General features: G+C 36.7%; 1 protein-coding gene across 4 annotated transcripts in view; it reads right to left on the bottom strand.

Moving 5' to 3' along the window:
- IDE (insulin degrading enzyme) overlaps positions 1–25,484 on the bottom strand; it is a 112,851-nt gene that overhangs the window by 54,279 nt on the left and 33,088 nt on the right. For all 4 annotated transcript variants that reach the window (XM_082855031.1, XM_082855028.1, XM_082855030.1 and 1 more), the window contains exons 2-5: positions 21,091–21,275; positions 19,532–19,739; positions 16,339–16,508; positions 2,580–2,702 (exon numbers count right to left, since the gene is read on the bottom strand). In XM_082855031.1, the coding sequence (XP_082711157.1) occupies positions 2,580–2,702; positions 16,339–16,508; positions 19,532–19,739; positions 21,091–21,275 (686 nt within the window). The remainder of the gene's footprint in view (positions 1–2,579; positions 2,703–16,338; positions 16,509–19,531; positions 19,740–21,090; positions 21,276–25,484) is intronic.

Genomic DNA, 25,484 nt, shown 5'->3' with positions numbered 1-25,484 from the left:
TCTTTTAGGCCTATGAATGTGGGCATGTGCACTTTATTTATAAAACATATGTATTTTTACTTTAATTTTTTTGACATGTATGAAGGACCCTAAAATGTCCAGAGCCAAATAAAAGGCCAACTCATGGCTGCTTGTTATACAAGTGAACTCGGGAATGAACCGGGTATATTTGGAGCAAGAGATGTCAGAGACAACTGACATAAAGACATAAAGAGACACACAGATGGGACACATAACTGGAAACAAGATGGGCAGTCAACAATGATTTGTCAACCTGAAGTGCTGATGACAGCGAGGCCCTTTAGAGCAAGGTTCTACTAGGGTAGGCCTTTCCTTTTAGAAGCACAAATTCACCATGTAGCTTTTTAAAGGTAAGGGAGCTGTACAATAATGCACCATCTGTCTTCACTATGAGCCACCAGAGATCAGGGAACTGAGTCCCATTCATCTTTACATTACCAGGACTTGGCAATCCTAAGGTCTCTACTTGACAGTTACCTATTTGTCAAGTGTCCAGGTAATTGGTGCTGCCACAACTAGAGGGAGGACCCCGTGGGAGAAGAGAGAAAAACTTTTTTGTCCCTTTGTGACAGAGATCCTTCCACATGGTTACTCTTCCTCTCCCCTCCTCCTAGAAGAAGGAGAGGATTATCTATTAATCCTTTAAGAGATCCTGTTTCCTCCACACACCAGTGTACTGTAAGGACACTTCTCCCAGACATGTCATCAAATCCACTGAGCTGAGCACAGGAGGTCAGTCACACTGGGAGAGGGAACTGGAACAAAGAAACTCTTTGTCTCTTTCAGATGCTTGTTCTGTCATTTCCACTAAACCAAGAACACTGAGGGCAGGGCTTACGTAGGGTCATCTGTTGTCGTTATTACTTGCCTAATAAGTGCTTATTGAAATCATGTGTTTTATCTCAAGATGACATGGACAAAAACACAGCTTAGAAACCTACTCCCAGGACTAGGCTCTAAATACCAAGTGATATTTTTTAACACTCTATAGATCTACCTACCTTTAGAAAGCACACAGGATCATAACATACACTTTTTATTAGCCTTACTCCTTGGACCCATTTTATATCCTTGTTCCTATTACCAAGTTAAAATATATATAGTTGTTTATTTTCTACCCACAAAAGTAACATTTGTCAATAGCAGAATACTTTGAAAAACAAAAGCAAAAAAACAAAACCAAAAACAAAAGTCGCCCATAAGCTCATGATTATGGAATGCTGAAAGCAGCTACCATTTATAGAGCATTTCCTGTGTTGCCAGGCACTGTGCACTTTTTCTGCATTATCTCTATTAAACCTCATAAAAGGTATGAGGTACCACCTCCATTTTACAAATGCAAAAACTGAAGTGCAGAGAACTGAAGTAACTTTGTTAGCTCATAGCCACTATATACTGAGTAGGTGGTGTATTAGGAATTCAAACCCAAGCTCTCAGACTCTAGAGCATGAGTTCTTAACTACTATACCACATTATTAAATTTCTGGTATGTTTTTCTACTTTGTCTTATGTCTCCCATTTATGTCTATTAGAACTTTTTAGAAATCCCCAAATGGGATCAGATAGCACACAGTGCTTTTACAGAGTGCTTTTGTTTTCTACTTAATACAATAAGAATATTTTCCCAAGTTATGAAAACACTGTCATGAAACTATTTATTCATTCAATATTTACTTACCGAGTACTTATGATGTGTCAAGCACTAAACCAGACAAAGCAGTGAACAAAACAGTTTCTATTCTCAAGTAACTTACATTCTGGTACAGCAGACAACAATAAAGAATATTTAATATTTCAGGTGGTGATAAATGTTTTAAAGAAAAATAAAGTAGGTGAGAGGAGAGGAAGTGGGAGAAGGGATGCTATTTTCTATAAGATGCTCTATTATATACCTATAACATCATTATTTAACCAATCTTCTGTTAATGAACATTTAGCTTACATCTAACTTTTCACTAATAAATACTATACAGAAACATCCTCGTACATCACCTGGAACAACTCTGATTATTTCCTTAGATTGCACTTCTAGAAGTAAAAATGTACTTTTTAGGGTGATGCATCTTAAACTGTCCTCCAGAAAGTGTGGAGGAATTGCATAAATTGTATACACCACAAATACAAGAGCACCTCTCCTCATAATGGGTATTAGTTAAAACAAAGCCCAAACCAAAATTATGGTAATTTAATAGGGGAAACAATATCAAACTTTGTTGCTTTCTAATAGTTTTCCTAGTTTATAATCATTTGTCTTTTAATTTTTTTGTTTTTTTGAATTTCATAAGGTCAAATCTCTCAATCTTGTCCTTTATACTTCCTTCCCTTGCTATTAATTTATATTTTCTTCAGGTCTCCATTTAAAATCACCTAAGCTTCTTTTTAGAACACAGTGAGTTAAAAACAAAATTCCCCTCCACATATTCTCCGACAAGATCATTTTCAAAAGCCTCTGAACAGATAAAAGGAAGTGTCTTATATCCTTCTTCCAATACTTTGAAAAAGCCAAAGTGGAAAACTAAGATTATCCAACACCATGAAAAAATTTTAAGGATTCTTACCTCGACCTAAAACACAAATAGCCATTAAGTTGGATGAATAATAAGTAGAATGGAATTTCAGTAGCTCTTGTCTTACATCAATGCCTTCTTGGTTTGGTCTAGTCTCTAGAGTATATTTGTTACCTGAAAGGAAGGAAAAACATTTCTAAGAAAAAGCAAAATATGCAAATTTTAAAGCCTTGCAATTATTACTGACATTGCTGTAAGGTAAACTTAAAAAACAGAGTCCAAACAAACACATATAATGATTAGTCAAATATGTTTGACCATAACCTGGATAAACAGGATAGTATAGTACAAACTAGTAACATTTTAATCTATAGAGAGTTTTCCCTCAAGAGCTTAAAGTGCCTTATAAAAATTATACTTCTTAAAATTCCTAAGAGATAGTAGGTATTATGAGCACTTATAAGACAAAATGAGATCCACATGGCCTCCATTCACACTTACTTTAACTTCCAGTTCCCTAGGTGCTCCACAATTAATTGAACATAGTCACTGAGGGATCTTTTTGGAACTTGCCAAGTTACTTGTGGAAAGAAATGTACTATTCTTGGCTGAAGCATTAAATTTGTGACGTGAATTCTCATTAATTTGATCTACACTGGTAAAAATAGGATGCAATGCTATTTTTGTAAGTCTCAAGCAATGTACATAGTGTACCACTATGAGATCTTATGAAATTTAATAACTAATTCAATTAGGATAAAATATGCATGTCAAAAGCAAATAGTCAAACTCTCTAAGTAGTATATTTCTAATAAAGATCTTGCCATTTAAAGGCTGGGAGGTGGAATTTCAATGATTGATATCTCTCTAAAAATGGCATCTTGACTAGAAATACCCTAAGATCTAGTATAATAACTTTTATTATTGTTCCTGCTTATACTATTAAATGGGCTACTCTTTTTCACCTGCATAGATGAAACTATGGCAGAACATATTCTTGATGTGTTTTCTCCCCTTGGGTTATTGTAATGGCTGATGAACTGGCATTGCGAGAGTCCCCTTCACTAAACTGGGTATCTAGAGAGAGCCACCAGATGGCGTTCTCAGACCCAGTCTTTAGCCACGTAGAGCTAAAGATTCTGAGCCAAGATTCATGCCCCAGAATGCTTCAATCAACAGATCTAGTGGAGTGTGCAAGAAAGAGCCCAGCAAGTACTCATTAACCTTTCTCCAGTCAGAAAGCAACCAAATGTACTCATATTCACTAGCATAGCCTGCTAATCAAGTCTCCAGGTTATCAGTCCTCTCAGTTTCACTAAAGATCCCGTTCAACTCCAGATCTGCTCTGCTAGGGGTCCTAAAATACCCCCTCATTCTACCTGAGGAATCCAGGTGATCTAAAAAGTATCGAGGGGCCTAACTCCTCAGAAAGAAAAAGGAAAAGAAAAAAAAAAGCTTTTTGCTGGGTAATGGTTTGAAGTTCTCTCATATTAAGGTAAAGCTTGAGTATTGATGGTACCTCCCTTTTCTACTAAATGAAGGTTATAAAAAGCCTCAGTTGCAGAGAGACTAGTCCGTAGAGCTTCCTTACTCATTTATACTGCCAAGCTCAGAGTCCTACAACATGTGCATCAAGGTCCACACACTGGGACACCCGAGTTTGGAGAAATTATGTTTTATTTCAACAGACTATAAATGTGATAGTGTTAGACAGAAATCAGATTTTCAGTCTAAGTGTGATATGCCTATTCACAATCTGGTCAGTATTCTGGTTAAAAAAAAAAAAATCTCAAATCAAAGTATACAAAAACCAAGATCATGGCCTCCATCTAGAACTTAAAATTCTTCCAGTTTGACTAGTTCTAGCTCATTCTGCTTTGATTTTAATGTACCTGAATATCTTACCATTCTAATCCTTACCCTTTATCTTTAGGTTCATTTAAAAACACAGAGATAAAGCAAGAACACACCCCCAATACACTAAGACATGTATCACTGGCAAAATACTGACAATGCTAGAGTAAAAAGATCCAGAGGACCACAACAGAATAGTATACCACACAAAAAACAAAGAATTCACTGTTCATATGCAACAGCAGGGAGGAATTTCACAACTTTAAGGTTGAGCAAGAGAAGCCAGACAGACACAGAAGAGTACACACTGCATCACTTCATTTATATAAAGCATAAAAACAGGCTAAACTAAGATCTGAGTCATGAAAAGTCAGAACAGAGGTTATCTTTTGGTGGGTGGATAGTGACTACAAAGGGGCAGAAAGAGGTGCTGATGATCTGTTTCTTGACTGGGTGCTGGGTCCATGGTGTACTGAGGTCTTGAAAATTCAGTGAGTTGTACATAAATAATAGCATTATATTCACTCAGCTGATTCTTCAAATAGCAGCAAAGTAAAAACAACAACAATTTATCAGAGCCACACACACTTTTCAGTTATTATATTTCAACAAAAAGTTAAAAGAAAAACGAGCCAAAGGAGCCACTCTGTCAACAGCAACCTGACCTACCTAAGATACAAAAATCTAGTGATTCTGTATCTCTGGCCAAACTTCTAAACAGAGGCCCAATCACTTTTGTTCTGAAAAGTGGCTTTTAGCCACAAACAGATGCCATTCTGTGAATCTACATATTCATTTATTTGCTACCTAGATGCTTTTAGGCTTTCTAATACATGATGACACAAGGAAACTGTGGTCTGTTTGGGAACACAGCCCAGAACGGCAGTCTTGTATCCTTAGATGCTCCTGAATCAGAAAGAGGAAAAAGTTCTCCAGTATTACTCTCTGGGGGTCAGGACAGTCAGCTCTTAATACAATGACAGAAAAAACATGAATATTTGGTAAAAATGGGCCAAAGAGTCAGGCTTGTTATTAAGTTTATTAGCCCTTTTATAACATTTTTTTAAGTTTTTTAAAAACAAGAAGGCTAGCTATAGTGGAAATTCTCAAGAAAGTTAGTTGAGGAAATAGAAGGAAAAGCAGGACATAATGCACAGAATTCCATAATTAGTCCTTAAATTACTGAGTAGACTCTGTTACTATCAGTGCCATCAACCCCAGGTAGGGAGGGGCAGAGGAACAAGCACTGGCTTTGGTGTTGGCAGAGCTATCATCAAATCCAGGGTCAAATGTCTTCTGGCTGCATGACCTTGAACAAGTCACCCTACTTCTCTTAAGTTCAATCTGCTGTCCTGACATTGGTAGACTCATATAACACCAAATTAAAAAAAGAAAAAAGATGTACAAAAGCATAAGGCTAATATTTAACAACAATAAACAGAATAGAAAATCTGATGACACCAAGTGTTGTGGTGATGGTGAAATGAGAACTCAGACGCTGCATGAGGGAGTGCAAACTGGATCAACCACTATAGGAAACAACTTGGCAATATCTGTTTAATCTAAAAGATGTACATATCCTAATATACAGTAATTCCACTCCCAGAATTCCACTCCTAGAACCCTAGAGAACTGTGTACAAGGAAACATGTATAAGAATGCTTACAGCAGCAATGTTTTGTCAACAGGAAAATGGATAAAGAATAGTACATGCATTCAATAAATTTTTCAGAGAGCAGCAAAAAATAAAAAACTTATCAGAGGGGGCTTCCCTGGTGGCGCAGCGGTTAAGAATCCGCCTGCCAATGCAGGGGACACGGTTTGAGCCCTGGTCAAGGAAGATCCCACATGCCACGGAGCAACTAAGCCCGTGTGCCACGACTACTGAGCCTGCACTCTAGAGTCTGCGTGCCACAACTACTGAGCCCGCGTGCCATAACTACTGAAGCCCACGTGCCTGGAGCCTGTGCTCCGCAACAAGAGAGAACACCACAATGAGAAGCCCACACACCACAACGAACAGTAGCCTCCGCTCGATGCAACTAAAGAAAGCCTGCATGCAGCAACCAAGACCCAATGCAGCCATAAATTAATTAATTAATTAATTAATATATTAAAAAAACTTATCAGAGGCACACTCTCTAATATGGATAATTCTTACAAATATACCACTGAATGAAAAAACACAAGTGGTAGATAAATAATAATAAAATACCATTTTTATAAAACTAAAAAAACTATACAACATATTGCTTAGAAATAAATGCATGACTTAGCAATGTTTTATAAAAAAAAAGCACGGAAGTGACAATCACCAAACTTAAGATAGTGGTTATCTCCCGGGAGCAGGGAGAAAAATGCAATTGGAGAAGTGTACAACAGATGCTCAAACTGTATTAGTCATGTTCTGTTTCTTTAAGTAGTGTGTAAAGAATGATCTGGCAAATGCTTTTATACTGATCTCTTTTATGACAAATAATAAATCTGTAAAAATGTTACAGAATTTAACATAATACTTGATTTACAGCAGAAAATAGGCAATAAACAGTATCTACTTCTGTTACGATTTGAATTGTAGGAGGAATTCCTGGCTTCTGAGTACAGCACAGAAACCGTTCCACAAAAGTAGGGAAGAAAGCTCAGTAAATGGTCCAGATGACTTTCCTCTACCTAAGAGTCCATATGTGGAGAACAATGTGAATATGGCTGGAATAACAAATACCAGTTCAGTCTCTAGACATATACTGTCCTAATTTAACACTAATTCAGGTGGGTCATTTATATCAAATTAAAATGCTGCTACAAAAATCTTGAATCCTACCTTTCTGGCTCTCTCACTGTAAGAGTGAGCAGCTCCAGCAGAGGCTTGAGGATGTCAGGGTTGCTGACCCACTGGGACCTTCGCTCTGGGCCTGCCAGGAGAGAGCACTGGCTTGGCAGTTGGGAGATTCAGGGTTTCCCATCCTGACTCCATCATCGACTAATTAAGCAACCTTGGAAAAGTCTACAAATATCTCCAAGGGGTCATTTATTTTATCTGTGAAATGGGGGTAATATGGGTACATGCCCAACTGTTAAAAGCAAGGGTCAATCCCTGACCCCTTCGTTTACTAGCTGTCAAGACAAGTTTCTTAACTTAACTGTCAAGACAAGTTTCTTAACTTCTCTAAGCCCCAGTTTCCTTATTGGTAAATAAGAATAATAAGAGAACCAACCTCACAGGATTGCCATGAGGATTAAATGAATAATCTGTTTTAAGGCTCAGCATAGCATCTGTCAGACAATAATTACTTAATAGGAACTTGGGTTGCTGTGAAGTTTACGGAAAGTGATAACGGATATGAAGACAGTTTTGTAAATTGTAAGCTCAGTAAATTTTATTTTATATTTTCATTATAAGAACTATAAATTCTATTTTAAAAAAAGCTTATAAACTCAGTACTAATATATATGAGTGCTAATTTTCAAGTAAATAGAATGTATTTTCCTGGAAAATTCTAAAGCCAACCAAATATTTCTTATACTCTGTGGGAAGGACTGAGTTTGAAGTTTTAGAAATCAAAGCTGGCTCCAACTGTATGCCTCATAAGGTTCTCAGGGAAAAGTCATTTGATAGTTATAACCATGAAACTCTTAACTGTTCTCTGAAAACCCGAGATTCTGAAGGTTAGGTTAATATATCTACAGTTATTATAACCTCTTTTTTCTTTTTAAGCTCTTTCTTCTTGCTATAGCAATCTTCTAAAAATCCTAGAAGAGACCAAAACCTTTGGAGATACATAAATTTTCCTAAAAAATTAAAAAGGACAATTCTCCTGCAGCTGGGTAAGTACATGTAAGTACAAGATGGGAGTTACAAAAGAAAAGGGGACTTGAAGTGAAAGCCTCTTAAATGCCATAATAAAGCACCTGTACACTTGTAGTTTTCAGTAAATTTCTAGTTTTCCATAGACACATTTCCTAGCAAGAAACAAACAAAAAAAAAGATACTAACAAAAGCCAGGGGAAATTTTGGAGAATAATAAATGACTAAGCGGGCTGAAACGTATCAAATATTTTTATATCTATGAGTTTATCATGATACTAAAAAAAACAAATTAGTCATCATTCAAGGATGCTAGGGAACCAACTCAATATTTTGAAAACTGGTAAATAAAGGGAATGAATCAAACATTTGTCTTGCCTTTCCTATAATAATTGTACCACTGGGTAGGCAAACGTAGAAAAAGAGATTTTCTTTTTATAGTAGTATTCAAGCAAATCAATAGGAGAAAAAACAGTAGAATTAGAGAGATGACGCATCGAGGATGGTTGCAACATCATAAACAGAAAACTAGACATCATATGCCCCTGATGAAAGAACACATCACCACCTATGAAGCCCTCCCCCCAAAAAGACAAACATGAATCTGATCAAGCCTCTATACCCAACTGCCAATTTGTGGAAATACAGAAGACAGAGGAATATGTTAAACTACACTGTTGGGAATGCAATCAGCAAAAGCTAGGCTGTGAAAAGTTCTACACAATAAATATCCTGATTCTTCAATAAATAAATTCCAGGGGGTCAAAGGGAGGGAGCAGAGGAGAGAGATGAAGAATGAACCTGTAGACTAAAAATTTAAAAGACACATTAATCACTAACATTTGACACTTATGTGGATCTTTATTCAAATAAACCTTTAAAAATTATGACTTTTACGAGACAACTAGAAATTTGAGCACTACCTGCACAGTTGATGATATTAATGATAATGGTACTTTTACCATGTTTTTTAAAAGTCATTATCTTTAGAGACATATACTGAAATATATGTGAGTGAAATGATATGATGTCTGGGATCTTTTCAAAATAATACGAGGGCATGACTGGGAATGCAGATCAGACAGGACTGGCCAGGGGCAAAGTGATGTATACACAGGGTTCGTTATAGTATTTTGTCTACTTTCGTACATTTTAAATTCTTCAGTTAAGAAGAGGAAGGCATGGAGGGAGGAAAGGGAGAAAAAAGTAAATGACTAACTTTTATTGGGGTCTAATTTTTTGTGTCATTATCATCATCCCAGGGTCAAGAGATGTTCAACTACCTTCTGGTTCATATTTCACAATATTTTTTTTGGTCCTAATCCATTTTCCTACTCCTTCCTACAAAAGCATCCCTTATTATGGCGAATAACAGCCAAGGGCTCACTCCTTGGTCTTTGCTTCTTGTCATGGTTTGGGGGGTCAACCTAACATTATCACAAAGAACATAGGCTTAAGAGTTCAGACTGATTTGATATTGAATTCCATAACCTACACAGACACTTCTGCTACCACCCTCCCTCTCTCCCTCCTCCCTGTATTCCCCACAAGGCTATGAAACTTTGGTCTAATTATTCTGTCAGTATTAGTTTTGGCATCTGTCAAATGGGAAGATGAAAATTTCAGTATCATGGTTAAAGTTAAGTGAAATCATATTAGGTAAAACACCTACCTAGTGTATGGCACTTAATACTCATACAATAAATATTGTTCCTTTCCTTCTTGAGTGGCTCTTCCTCTACTTAAGAAAATCCTACCCAACCTTCAGGAAAATTCAATTTGCATCTCCTCTGAGATCCTGGAGTATTTAATTCTAGGCAAATCTAAAGCAGGTAGAACAGTAGTTAAAAGCACCAGACCTGGCTCCAGCATTCAAAAAGCTGAATGACCCTAAGCAGTTTAATTACCTTCTCTGAAGTCTTAGTTCACTCATCTATAAGACAGAAATAATAAGAGCACGTACCTAGTGGGGATATTGTGAGAACTGAGTTAAATAACCAGGCAAAGTGCTTAGTACAGCACTCAGTAAAAATTAGCAAGGAGGAAAAAAGACAGAAGAGATTATGATCCTGGAAAATCAAATCTGAGATTATACTCCAGTGAAATCCTGGGTTTGACTCGCCTCTCCGACTAAACCAGAAACATCTTCAGTGCAAAGACATTGATTATACTTCTTTGCATTTTCTAATGCACTTTACATGTAGAGGACCTTTAAAAAATTACTTGTCAACTGAGAGAGAAAGAGAGATAATCTGAGCGCACTTATGACACCCTGTGGTACGGGCTACAAAACATAGCCGTCACATGACAAGAAAGAAAAACATCACCCATATCTAAATACAGCTCCACCCTCTATTTCCAGGCACTCTCCCACTTTGCCTTTCATTCTATCAAGGAGTGCCTGTTTTGTTTCCCTCACCCACATCCTCACTCCCTTCTTTTATTTCCTTCTCGGCTGACTAAACCCAGTTGCTCCCACAGTGTCTGTGGGGTTATGATTAGAGAAACAGATCACTAATGAATAACCAGAACTAAGCTTTCCCTTTCCTGTTTCAAACTACTTTTAAAAATTCAAGTGCTTCTGCTTTTATTCCATGGAGATGCAGAGAAAAAAAATTTTTAAAGGCAACAGGGCAGAGAAAAGACATATAATTTATCAGGAACTATGGACCTAAAACTAAAGGCATATGTGAGTGATAAATGAAGAGGCAAAGGGAATGTGGTCACCAACCACTGGTTCACCCTAAAAACAGAACAGGAGAACAACACTTCTCTAATAACACTGCCCAACAGTCAGTTCATCAAACCCACTGACTCTTCAAGCAGCCCTGGCTGCCTCTCACGACTTCATGGCAAAGACCTTTTCAAAGTTTTGCTGTCTTTCACAGCTACTGATCCTCTATTATATTGTTATTACGGAGGCTACTATCATTTACGAGCACCTCTATGGCCAGACTTTTGGCTAACCACTTCACATGCACAACCTCTTTTAATCCTCACACCAACCTGACATGGGAGGAAACTGAGGCTTACAGAAGCTAAGAAACTGGCCCAGAGTCTCTCTCAGCCATTCAGTGGTACAGCAAAGATGCAACCTCCGCACAGCCCACCTTCAGAGGACAAAACTTTACATCACGTAGGAATATGCTAGTGGGAGGTGGGATTCCTGGCTGAAGTCTGAGGCTAGGAGGATCACACATGGAGTCAATGAAGACATGTGTGTGGAGACAGATTTAGCACATAATATCTACAAAAATGACTTTCAAACAAAGTAAATGACTCAAAACAGCCTTTGCCTATTTCTCTAGTGAGCTGTTTTATCTTTTACTTATTTACTTATAGAAGTTCATATCTGCTATATGCTTTGCAAATATCTTCACTGGGTATGTGCTTGTCTTTTGTTTTTGTGTTTCTATTGAACAGAAATGTTAAGTTTTAATGAAGTCAACTTTATCTTTAAATATATGGCTTATCTTTACCTCTAAAAATATGGTTTGTGCTGTGTGTGCTTGAGAACGCTTTTCCTATCTTAAGATTTTTAAAAATTCTCGTATATTTTCTTCTAAAAGTTGTATAAAGTTTTCTTTCTATAATTAGGTCCAGTCAACCTGGAATTTATTTTTGTGCATGGTGTGAGATGAGATCTAATTTTATTTATTTCTACATAGATAATTGCCACTACACCAGTTATTGAAAGGTCCATCCTTTACCTACTCATTTGTAATGTACCTCTGTCTTATGTCAAGTTTCCATACACTTGTGGATATGCTTCTAGGGTCTATAATCTATTCTACTGTTATCTTCAGGTATCCTTGCACCAGTTCCACTACTGTAACAACTAAAATTTTGATATCTGGTAGAAGTAGTGCCTTCTTTGTTGTTCTTCAAAATTATCTTAGCTCTTCTTGGCCCTTTACTCTTTCTTATTAATTTTATAATCAGATTATAAGATTATAAAATAAAAACTTCTAGGGCTTTCAAATGGCACTACACTGAATTTAGATGAATTTGGGGTGAAATAACTGTGTAATGTTGAGTTTACCCATTCACGGACATGGTTTATCTTCCTGTTTACTCAAGCTTTTTTTTTTTAAATTTATATTATTTATTTATTTTTGGCTGCATTGGGTCTTTGTTGCTGTGTGTGGGCTTTTCTCTAGTTGTGGCGAGCGGGGTCTACTCTTTGTTGTGGTGCGTGGGCTTCTCATTGCAGTGGCTTCTCTTGTTGTGGAGCACGGGCTCTAGGCGCGCAGGCTTCAGTTGTTGTGGCACGTGGGCTCAGTAGCTGTGGCTCGCGGGCTCTAGAATGCAGGCTCAGCAGTTGTGGCACATGGGCTTAGTTGCTCCATGGCATATGGGATGCTCCTGGACGAGGGCTCGAACCTGTGTCCCCTGCATTGGCAGGCAGATTCTTAACCACTGCACCACCAGGGAAGCCCTACTCAGGCATTCTTTTATAACTCTTCTGTTAGAGTTGTTTCTAAAGACCTTATAGGTATTTTTATATTGTAAATGAAATAATTTTTCCTGTAGCATTTTTCTAATTGATTACTATTGATACAAGAATGCAGTGTTAGTGTTTCTCTTCTTTTGGCATCGCTGGTGAATAATCTTATTTTTAATGACTGATCTGAAGAGTTCTTGAATTTTTTATGCAATCATATGGAAATAAGGAAAATTTCCTTTCGCTTCCTTTCAACCTCTTACTTATCATGTTTTTTTCCCTTAACTTCCTGTAATAACTAGTACCTACGGCACAACTGAACAAAAAATTGATTAGAGGGTATTCTTGTTTTGTTTTTGCCTTTCAACAGAAATCCCTTTGAAATGTCAGAATTAATCATGATGTCTGGCATAGGTTGTTATCAACTCGAGAGTTTTTTGTTGTTTTGTTCATGAATGAGTGCTTTTTTGTTGTTTTGTTCATGAAGGAGTTTTATCAAATGCTTTTCCTGGGTCTATCACTGCCTATGACATGACTGCCTATCACTCTGAATTACTTAAACTGTAGGTTGGGACCCACTCAATTGTGCTGAAATAAATTTAATGTATTGGCAGACCAGAATTTTTTTAAAAGAAACAGAATATAACAGAGGGTACCAGACTACATCTGAAAATATAAGAAAGATATTGTTTGGTAAAACTTTTGTTTCAGTTGCTTACACAAACACGCATACATGTGCTCTGAGTAAAATATGCTTCTTACTGTGGGTTATATAAGGAAAAAGTACTGTTAAGGACTAACATTTTATTGTAAGGTTTTCTTAAAAATACAGAACACCATGCTTGGTTTTTGTTCATTTAAAAATACCCAGCTTTTCCTGATAGTAAACAATAATAATATTATTAAAATAATATTTTAAATATTAATGTTAAAATAATAAATCATAATCCCTTGATGGACAAAATGGCCCACATTCACAGAAACATCTGAAGTTACTAAAAAATAATAGAAGTAAATTAAGTATGAATTTCTGACAAGGATTCTTCTGCAAGAATAACTTTTGCAAAATTTTATACGTGTGTAATTTCTAAGGTAAGGGTATACAGCTTTCATCATACTTTCAAACTTGTCTGTGACCTTAACAATCGACAGAACCTCTACTCCAAAAAGTTCAATGTTAGTTTATATTTCTAAACTCAGTAGGTAACTTGGTATTTGCTATACTTATATCACATTTTCTGTACTTTTGTACTGAGTCTGGCTAACTCACCTCTTAGCTGTTTATATTACCTCATACTTTGCTAACTGCCTAGCCTTGTCAGCGGTTAAAAAAGAAATATGCTCTTAAACTCCACCTCTACGTAACTGACCTCATTCAATGTTTTTCTTTGCCCATCACTCCCGAAACCTTCTTCTAGGACATTTTAAGATTGTTTCTTGTTTGTGACCAGAGGTAATACTGCTCACCTTATTCACTGGATTTATTTCTGGAAGATCTGTGGCTGCTTCCTGATTATGCTGATTGTGATTTATCACCAGTGAGACTATTTAAAAGAAGGCAACTCCCAAAGAGGAGCTCTAACACGTTCTGCACAATAGCAGCACTGTTGGTAGAGGTATCTAACCTGCCAAAGGGACCATTTAAAGGACAACACTCATTTGGATGTAGTAATTTGAAATTTGGTTTTTAAAACTCAGTCCCTCTTGATATACCATGTATGCTGATGTCCTCTACGAAAGCCACTTTCCAGATAATTAATCATTACATAGACATTTTAGAGACCACAATATCCACCTTAGCAGTGATGCTGTCACAGGGTGCCAAATATTATAAGTCTAAAGAATACCGTATCACTGCTTCTAATTACAATTTTTAAAAACTCCTATTTCTATAAAGCTATGCTAATTCCCTGGCTGCTGCTAGATACATTAGAATGGTATCCAAACTGAAAGAAAGCTGTCTTTATAGTCTTTTTTTAAAAGTTCCCCAAATTAACTTATGTAATAAGCATAAATTTAAGGTACACTAAACAATCTATTATTTTTATGCTATTTCATAATCCCCAAAGCAGTATTTTAAAATCACAGCAACCTTTTTTTTTTTTTTTTTTTTTTTTTTGTGGTACGCGGGCCTCTTACTGTTGTGGTCTCTCCCATCGCAGAGCACAGGCTCCGGACGCGCAGGCTCAGTGGCCATGGCTCACGGGCCTAGCCGATCCACGGCATGTGGGATCTTCCCGGACCAGGACACGAACCTGCGTCCCCTGCATCAGCAGGTGGACTCTCAACCACTGCGCCACCAGGGAAGCCCCCACAGCAATCTTTAACAATGATTACATCTGGTGAAGTGGTAATGGCAAGAGTAGATGAAGAAAAGGGCAACTTTTTGTTTTTTTAAAAAAAATACTTTTGTATCATTTAAATATTTAAATTAAATGTACTTTTTAATGAAAAACTGAATAAAGATAAAGGGTACAATTGTAAAATCAAGAATCTCTATATTTATTTTATTCTACTCTCTGTTACTCCCCACCTCTAATCTCCTACCAGGATGTTGTAGCACTTTGAGAGCAGGGACCTTGTGTGTCTTCTATAGTCATGCCCGGAGCAGATGCTATGCATCTATCTACCTGTAGATAGTAGAGGTGGAGGTGATGGAAGCCGGGGGGTTCAACAGGACTTGAAGTGAGCATTCTATTTACTCAGAATAAAGAGATCTATTATCTCCTCCCTTTGAAATGCTGGTTAATATCTACTCACAGGGACTTCCCTGGTGGTCCAGTGGCTAAGACTCCAAGCTCCCAATGCAGGGGGCCCGGGTTCAATCCCTGGTCAGTGAACTAGATCCCACATGCCGCAACTAAGAGTTTGCATGCTGCAACTAAAAGATCCTGCATGCCGCAACCAAAGATCCCACATGCCACAACTAAAAGATCCCATGTGCTACAACTAAGACCCGACGCAGCCAAATAAGTATTTTTTAAAAATATCTATTCACAGCTCTAACTGCTCTGTTCCTTAAACAGTCAGACTCCTATTTGTATGAGATGGCCAGAGTAACCTCTAGAGGGCTAAATAACTGCTTAGGTCACTGTTACTACAATTTTGAGAATATCATTCCACATATTACGTACAAAGTCCAATGCCAGAATCACTCTGTTGTACACCTGAAAATTACATAATATTGTACATCAACTACACCTCAATTTAAAAAAATATCCAATGCCAAGGGCCCAACTCCTGTTGACATCCTTCTTTTTGAACTACTAGCCAAAATGTTACTCATCTGTTAAAGGGATTATTACCACTTCATTCTTACTATTTCTAAAATCTAAATTCAATTCTATCACCTTGTTATCCAACAAACTTGCTTCATATTTGGTCACTCTTCTTCTCAATAAACTATCACCTTCTCCATGAAGCTCACATACCTAAGTTTTAACCTCTTCTTAGGTCACGAATCACATATAGGTGCCTACATAGGGACCTGCCAGATAACATACGTGTAGGGGCATGGTTTAAGTAGTAACAATGATATAACAACCATTTATCAGCTCCAGACTCTGAGTTTATGAACAACAGGGTAGGTGGGTACAAGGAGTTCTGCAATCTTCTATCCTGAACTGTAAAATACAATACTGGGCAAAGGGGCCATGGTTTAAATGAGGTCAAGGAGAATGGATGCATTAGAGCCACAGCTGACAAACCTGTTCCAAATTTGCTGAAGGGGTGTTTGGGATTCCCTGTAGCTTTTTCCAACTGAAAGAGTCTCCAAGCATCGTTCATCACATTCTTCTCATGTTCTGAATCAACTGCATTTACCTCTCTGTCTTTGCAACTCTCATCAAACAAGGGGCACAGGAAAAACTGTGCAAACCTAAGGGTAAGAAACATAATTAACAATTTGAAAGCTGTTATTTTAAGTGGCCTTTTAAAAATATGTTTAAAAAAATATGTTTGAAACTTAGATAGGAAATATGAATTCTACAGAATAAGAAAAAACTACCATTGCTACTTAGAAAAAAGGAATATAAGTTCTAAGTAATAAAAAATATAATATCATACATATGTAAATTCAGAGAACTCTACACCAGATACGTTAAATAATTAGTGAAAATATAAAAAGATTAACACCTCTGATTCTGACAATTCCCATGTGTTGTTACCACACCACCAAGCAATTCTCCGACACCAGCTGGGTGGCCTAAAATTCAACTCAATACTGGTATCATCAGATCTCACAGGTCCTACAAGACTGCCCCCGACTTCAAACACCAATTGCAAGTCCAGGCTGTCACCTGGGCTTCTGACCAACTGGCTGTAGATCAGAGGTTCCCACGACCTCCTCCTCGGGTTCAATTAATTTCCTAGATCAGCTTACAGGACTCAGAGAAATGTTTTACTTACTAAATTACTGGATTTATTATAAAAGGATATGATTCAGGAACAGCCAGATGAAAGAGATGCATAAGGCAAGGTATGTGGGAAGGGTATGGAGCTTCCATGCCCTCTAGGCAGGCCACCCTCCCCAAATCTCCATGTGTTCACCAACCTGTAAGTTCTCCAAACCTCGTCAGGATTGGGTAAATCACTGAGCACTGGTGACTGAAGTCAATCTCCAGCCCCTGGACTGAAAGTTCCAACCCTTAATCACAGGGCTGGCTCCCCTGGCAACCAGCCCCCAACCTCAGATTATCAAGGGACTTCCCCAAAGTCACTTCATTAAAATAACAAAAAGCAACCTTTGGTTCTAATCACTTAGGAAATTCCAAGGGTTTTAGGAGCTATGGGCCAGGACCAGGGACAAAGACCAAATATATATTTCTTATTATAAATCACAATACAACAACAACAAAAAGTCAGGGCAGACTTATGAGACAGAAGCAATGTATTTAAGATTTACAATTCGGCATGTCTATGAAAATCCCTGTTGTATATGCCTAATTCTCCAAGAAAGGAAAAGGCAGGTGATGGTTCTTAGGCAATAAATCTTAAATTTACAGTTTTAAGTGCAATTTCACTAAGACTCAGGCATTTTAGGACACACTAAGTGACCTATTTTTAAAAGGTTCTATCTGAATATTTTTCCTTCTTATAAAGAAAAGGAAACAAACTTTAATTAGTGGAAAAAATAATGGAGTAAAAAACCTATGACACAGTAGTTTGACTAAGACATAATTATGGGCTTTTATGAAATATTAAGAGAATTTTAAAAATTTAATAAGCAGCGGTTCAACAAATAACATGGCATGTAACTTTAACATAAGTAACCAATATGCTTTTCTTGAGGCTATTCTTTAATAGTAGTACCAAAGCTGAACTAAGATTCCTTTAGCTAATAAATTAACTCTCCTATATCAGGTTGCAATTTAAATCATGATTTCATATAGTAATAAGTCTTCTTAAGAAACTTTAGACCCCATCTTATAAAAAACAACGTCCAGAATTCAGATGAAGCCAAGAGAAGAGGCTCTGTCTGAATGCGACTACTACTCAGTGGGCCTAAGAGACTCCTGGGTTTATAAACATCTCAGCAACTGCACCTCATCGTCCAGCCGTCAAAAAGACTGTTACCATTACTTGATATTATTTTAAGCACATAGTGAATACAATCCCGTGCTAAGTACTTTACGCATACCAATCCAAAGGGAAACTCCATCTAACCGGAGCCTGTAATCAAAGATATATGGAAACAGATAATTCTAGACATATAACCACCTTTACCTACCTCAATTCAGGCTGGGAAAAGTGCCTAATAGCTACATACCATAGCTGGACAAGTCCACATAAAGGGTCATGATTCTGACACAGTAAAATCAATATTTTTGAAAGATGCTCTATATAAGTGGTTTTTTTACTCTGATCCAAGTAACAGACATCCTCCATCAAACAGAGATCTATTATATGAACATCTGCTGAAGCATTTGTAAAGCAGGAAATTAAATTCAGTGTATGATCCCAGGGAACTCATTAATGGAAGTCTTCTGGGAATACATATAAAAGATGATTACACCTCAAAGCTGCTGCCTGAAGACTGAAACATAAGCTAGAATAAATAAGAAACAGGCTACTCTGACCCAGTCCTGTATCCTGAACCCATGCCCTTGTTCTGTTAATGTTCTTTGTGCTACAGAATAAATTCAAACTATTAGGTTTGAAAAGAAATGACTATTAATATAAGTAAGCAATTATAGCTGAGAATTACTAGAACTGTGAAGTCAAACTTCATTATAGACCCATCAAAAGGCTGCAGAATTACACCTTCTTGGTAACACAGAAAACTGTAAAAATTCACCACAGGAAAAATTACACTTTGAACAATGAATCAAATCACTGATATGATAAAAAATTATATACTGTTAGCTGTATAGAAAATTGACCAAGAAATTAAAATAGCCTAATGGAGCTTGCTCCAGAAAATACTTTCACAAAACGTCCCCAGGGCTGAAACAGCAGGTCAAAACATTCTGTATCCACTAAGTATCCTTGAGGATTGAGGAACTAAAGGAGAACAGAATATTTAAGTTCTAGCATTCTGGAACAGGAGATGGTTGAAAGGAGATCCATGACATCATTACAGTTTATTCTTCATCACATGCTTCATATGTAATACCAGTTAGAATGGGAAGGCCTGGTGAGAATTTTATAAGTCGATAAAATATTTTGTAGGCTTAAAGTCTGTTTTAAAGTCATGCCATTATTTTTCCTCTACCACAAAGTAAATATACGACATCATTCATTATTTTCTTTTTTATAAAATCCAGAGGGGGAAAATACTGGTTAAAATATCTTTTGTTAAGCTATAAAGCTGTGAAGACATCTTTGTAAAAATATTAATTATTATTATTAACATGATAAGTGAACACAGGTGGATAATTCATAGGGTATTTTCAGCATTACCTGTCTAGGGCACCTTCTAGGTGTTCATGAGAAACATCAAAATAGTAATTGGTATGCTCTCCACTAGTAAAGGCATTTGAACTCCCTGCATGCTCACTGAGAAACTGGCTGTATTCATTTTCTTTAGGGTATTTCTTTGTTCCTAAAAATAGCATATGTTCACAAAAATGACTTAAGCCAGCAATATTTGCAGGATCTGACAAGGAACCTGAAAGAGAAGAGAAAATATACATATATAATAAATCATTTTTTTATATGTTGAAAGCTATGGAGTACAGATGAATCACAGATGATTTGGAACTTCTGTTAGCATGATAACTCCAACCACAGTCAGAGAAAGTTAAGCATAGGCTACTCTAAATGGTGCAGTTTAGATTCAAGCCCCAGCTTTTGACATCAGTTAGTTGGTGGCCTTGGGCAGACACTTAACTCCTCTGGACATTAGCTTCCTCACACATCACACTAAGAGGAAGAGTTGAATTCACTGTTTTAAAGAGCTAGAAACTTTCTAGCTCTTATATTTTATTGCAGGAGACAATATAGCATAGTGCTAAGAGCATAAGTTTGGGGGTTAGCAGCTCTACTAGCTGTAAAACTTTGAGCAAAATATTTTGCTTCAGTCACTTTTTTTAAAAAAATCTTGTTTATTTATTTATTTTATTTATTTTTGGCTGCGCTGGGTCTTTGTTGCTGGGCACGGGCTTTCTCTAGTTGCGGTGAGTGGGGGCCACTCTTCGTTGTGGTGTGCAGGCTTCTCATTGCGGTGGCTTATCTTGTTGCGGAGCACGGGCTCTAGGCACGCGGGCTTCAGTACTTGTGGCTCGTGGGCTCTAGAGTGCAGGCTCAGTAGTTGTGGCGCACGGGCTTTGTTGCTCCGCATCATGTGTGATCTTCCCGGACCAGGTCTCAAACCCCTGTCCTCTGCATTGGCAGGCAGATTCTTAACCACTGCACCACCAGTGAAGCCCTCAGTCACTTTTTGTATACATACCTCACTTAGAGAGTTGTGCAACTACAAATTAGACGATAATTTGCAAAGCACATTGAGCTGTGCTTGGCAATAATTATTTGTTCAACTTATGATGGTTATTATCTTATTTTCCCAATTCTAAAATGCCGTTGAATTAAATAAAAGCTTTTCAGAGAGGAAAAAAAGAAACTAAATGTACATATAAATAAGAAATAACTTGATTAAAGCAGCATTAAATGTGGAAGAAATGTGCACACAAGAATTTAGGAAATATGGTATTCCCTAGTATATCAAAAGTTTATAAAGTAAAGGCATTAGAACTGTCACTGTTTTAAAGGATGGGAATGAATTTCCTTGCTGCTAGGTCACCTTAGCTGGGAACCTAACAAGATACTTTTGGTAAATGTAAGGCGATTTAACTTAGACAACTGTAGATTACCAACAGCTGTACAGGACTACTGTACAAAGTAAGGTACATCGAACTGGTAACTACCAGGTCTCCATTTGCACAAATATGGAGAGTTCTAATAATTGTCAACATTAGGTCAATGAAACTGAACAAAGCTTAATTCATAATTTTAAACTGTACCTATGTGTACATCAAGTGCTGCTGATGATTTATCTGTTGTGGGATCACTGATGAGAAGTACTTTGATCCCATTGGCCAGCTCTAGTCCACGGTATTCTCGCTTGTCTTCAGGAGATTTGATGATATGATTTCCTACTCTCTTGATAGCTGGATTATTCATTTTGCTGTAAGTCTTTTTTTGGAAACTGAAAAGAAATAAATTATTAATTGTTGGATTGTGCTTTTTTCTTTTAATGAACAAAGAGTAACAAGCAAAACCATATATCATCAGATTAAAAAATGTGTACAATCAAGTACAACTGACATACAGTATTAGTTTCAGGTGTACAGCACAGTGATTCATCACAAACTGATCACCACAATAAGTCTAGTAACCATCTGTCACCATACAAAGTTCTTAAAATATTATTGACTATATTCCCTACATCCCCATTGACTTATTTATTTTATAACTGGAAATTTATACCTCTTAATCACCTTCACCTATTTTGCCCAACCCCCCCCCTCCATCCTCCCCTCTAGCAACCAACAATTTTTCCTCTGTATCTATGAGTCTGTTTCTGTTTTGTTTGTTCACTTATTTCGTTTTTTAGATTTCACATATAAGTGAAATCAAACGATATTTGTCTTTCTCTGTCTGACTTATTTCACTTAGCATAATACCCCTCTAGGTCCATCTGTGCTGTTCCAAATGGCAAGATTTCATTATTTTCATGGCTGAGTAATATTCCTGTGTGTGTATATGTGTGTGTGTGAGGTATGGTACACAGACACACACACAGACACACACACAGACACACACACACTGGAATATTACTCAGCCATGAGAAATAATGAAATCTTGCTATTCGCCATTCATCCATATCTTGGCTACTATAAATAATGCTGCAATGAACAAAGGTCTGCCTGTATTTTTCAAATTAGTGTTCTCATACTTTCTGGATAAATACCCAGAAGTGGAACTGCTGGATTGTATGGTAGTCCTATTTTTAATTTTTTGAGGAAACTTCATACAATTGGTGCATTGCATGAAGTCCACCAATAATGCACAAGGGTTCCCTTTTCTCCATGTCCTTGTCAACACTTAATTTGTTGTCATTTTTTTTTACATTTCTTTGTACCTGTCTTGTGATAATTGGCAATTGGCACTTCTTGCTTACATTGATTTGTTAATATTTCTGATTTCACGGCTTCACATCTCAATATTCAATTATAAATTCATATTCCAAAAGTTACACTAAGAAAAGATTCAGAAAGATCCAAATATAAAATGAATAATTCAAGCTTTCAATACAGAAAAAATCATGTTCACATTGGTTTTTTTTTTTAATTTAAAGTAACAATGGTTCTTAATTGTTGTCTTTTTGGTAACAGCCATTCTGACAGGTGTGGGGTGGTTTTGATTTGCATTTCCCTGATGTAGTGATGTTGAGCATCTGTTCATGTGTCTGCTGGCCACGTGTATGTCTTCCATGGATAAATGTATATTCATTTTTTAAATGTCCATTTTTTAAATCAGATTGTTTTTGATATTGAGTTGTGTGAGTTCTCTATATATTTTGGATATTAACCCTTTATCAAATATATCATTTGCAAATATCTTCTACCATTCAGTAGATTGCCTTTTCATTTTGTTGATGGTTTCCTTAGCTGTGCAACAGCTTTTTAGTTTGATGTAGTCCCATTTGTTTATTTCTGCCTGAAGAGATACATCCAAAAAAATATTGCTAAGAACGATGTCAAAAAGCATACTGCCTATGTTTTCTTCTAGGAGTTTTATGGTTTCAGGCCTTATATTTAAGTCTTTCATCCATTTTGAGTTTATTTTTGTATATGGTATAGGAAAGTGATTCAGTTTTCCCAGCATCACTTGCTGATGAGAATATCTTTTCCCCAATGTATGGTCTTGGCTCCTCTGTTGTAAATTAATTGACCCACATGTGAGTGGGTTTATTTCTAGGCTCTCTATTCTGTCCCATTGATCTATGCATCTGTTTTTGTGCCATATAGTTTTGATTACTATAGCTTTCTAGTATAGTTTGAAATCAGGAAGCATGATAACTCCAACTTTGTTTTTCTTTCTTAAGACTACTTTGGTTATTAAGGGCCTTTTGCAGTTCCATATGAATTTTAGGATTATTTGTTCCGTTCTGTGAAAAATGTCATTAGTATTTTCATAGGGATTGCACTGAATCTGTAGATTGCTTTGGGTAATGTGTACATTTTACCAATATTAATTCTCCTATCCATAAACATAATATAATCTTTCCATTTATTTGTGTCATCTTCAATTTCTTTCATCAATGTCTTATAGTTTTCAGAGTTCAGGTCTTTCATCTCCTTGATTAAATTTATTCCTAGGTATTTTATTCTTTTTGATGCAAATGTAAATGGGATTATTTCCTTCATTTCTCCTTCTGAAAGTCTGTTATTACTATACAGAAACACAACAGATTTCTGTATACTGATTTTGAATCCCACAGTTTCACTGAATTCATTTATTAGTTCTAACAGTTATTTTGGAGGAGTCTTTAAGGTTTTCTATATACAGTAGCATGTCATCTGAAAATAGTAATCCATTACTATGTTGAATAAAAGTGGTGAGGGTGGGCATTCTTGTCCTGTTCCTGATCTTAGAGGAATAGCGTTCAGCTTTTCACCATTGAGTATTATGTTAGTTGTGAGTCTGTCATATATGGCCTTTATTAGGTTGAGGTTATATTTCTTCTATACTCACTTTGTTGACAGTTTTTTCTTTTTCTTTTTTTTTTTTTTTTTTCTGTACGCGGGCCTCTCACTGCTGTGGCCTCTCCCGTTGCGGAGCACAGGCTCCAGACATGCAGGCTCAGCGGCCACGGCCCACGGGCCCAGCCGCTCCGCGGCATGCGGGATCCTCCCAGACCGGGGCACGAAGCCACGTCCCCTGCATTGGCAGGCGGACTCTCAACCACTGCGCCACCAGGGAAGCCCCTGACAGTTTTTTTCATAAATCGATGTTGAATTTTGTCAAATGGTATTTCTGCATCTGTTGGGATGATCATATGATTTTTATCCTTCGTTTTGTTAATATGATGTTTCATGTTGATTGATTTGCAGATGTGGAACCATCCTTGAATTGCTGGAACAAATCCCACTTCATTGTGGTATATGACCCTTTTACTGTATTGTTGAATTTGGTTTCCTAATATTTTGCTGAGGATTTTTGCATCTTTGTTCATCAGGAACACTGTCATGTGATTTTCTTTTTTTTTTTTTTATAGTGTCTGTATCTGGTTTTGGTATCAGGGTAACACTGCCCTTGTAGAATGATTTTTGAAGTGTTCCTTTTCCTCTTTAATTTTTTAGAATAGTTTGAGAAAGACAGATTGATATTAAGTCTTTTTTAAATGTTTGGTAGAGTTCACCTGTGAAACTGTGTGGTTCTGGACTTTTGTTTGGAACTTTTTGATTACTGATTCAATTTCATTACTAGTTATCTGTTCAGATTTTCTGTTTCTTCGTGATTCAGTCTCAGAAGATTGTATGTTTCTAGGAATTTATCCATTTCTTCTAGGTTGTCTGATTTTTTGGCAAGTAATTGTTTATCACAGACTCTTATGATCCTTTGCATTTCTGTGGTATCAGTTGTAACTTCTCTTTCATTTGTTTTTATTTATTTGGGTCCTCTCTTTATGAGTTTGGCTAAAGGTTTATCAATTTTGTTTATCTCTTCAAAGAATCAGCTTTTAGTTTCATTGTATTTTCTATTGTTCTTTAATCTCTATTTCATTTATTTCTGCTCTGATATTTTTTACTTCCTTCCTTCTACTAACTTTGGGCTCTATTTGTTCTTCTTTTTCTAGTTCCTTTAGGTGTAAGGTTAGATTAATTATTTGAGATTTTTGTTTCCTGAGCTAGGCCTGGATCGCTATAAACTTCTTTCTTGAAACTGCTTTTGCTGTGTTCCACTGATTTTGGAACATTGTATTTCCATTTTCATTTGTCTCAAGGTATTTTGTGATTTCCTCTTTGCTTTCTTCATGGGCCCACTGGTTGCTTAGCATCATGTTGTTTAGCCTCCATGTGTTTGTGTTTTTTCCATTTTTCTTGTAACTGATTTCTATTTTCATACCATTGTGGTCCAAAAAGATGCTTATTTAATATAATTTCAGTCTTCTTAAATTTTCTGACTTGTTTTGTGGCTCAGATGTGATCTATCTGGGAGAATGTTCCATGTGCACTGGAAAAGAAGGTATATTCTCCTAGTTTGGGGTGAAATGTTCTGTAGATATCTATTGAGTCCACTTGATATAATGTGTCATTTAAGGCCAATGTTTCCTTATTGATTTTCTCTCTGAATGATCTATCCATTGATGTGAGGCTTTAAAGTCCCCTACTATTATTGTATTACTGTC

This window comes from Leucopleurus acutus (assembly GCF_964270905.1).
Source record: "Leucopleurus acutus genome assembly, chromosome: 14".
In the NCBI taxonomy this organism is placed as follows: Eukaryota; Metazoa; Chordata; class Mammalia; order Artiodactyla; family Delphinidae; genus Leucopleurus; species Leucopleurus acutus.
Note: the sequence above shows the minus strand (reverse complement) of the source record. Positions and strands in the feature narration are given on the sequence as shown.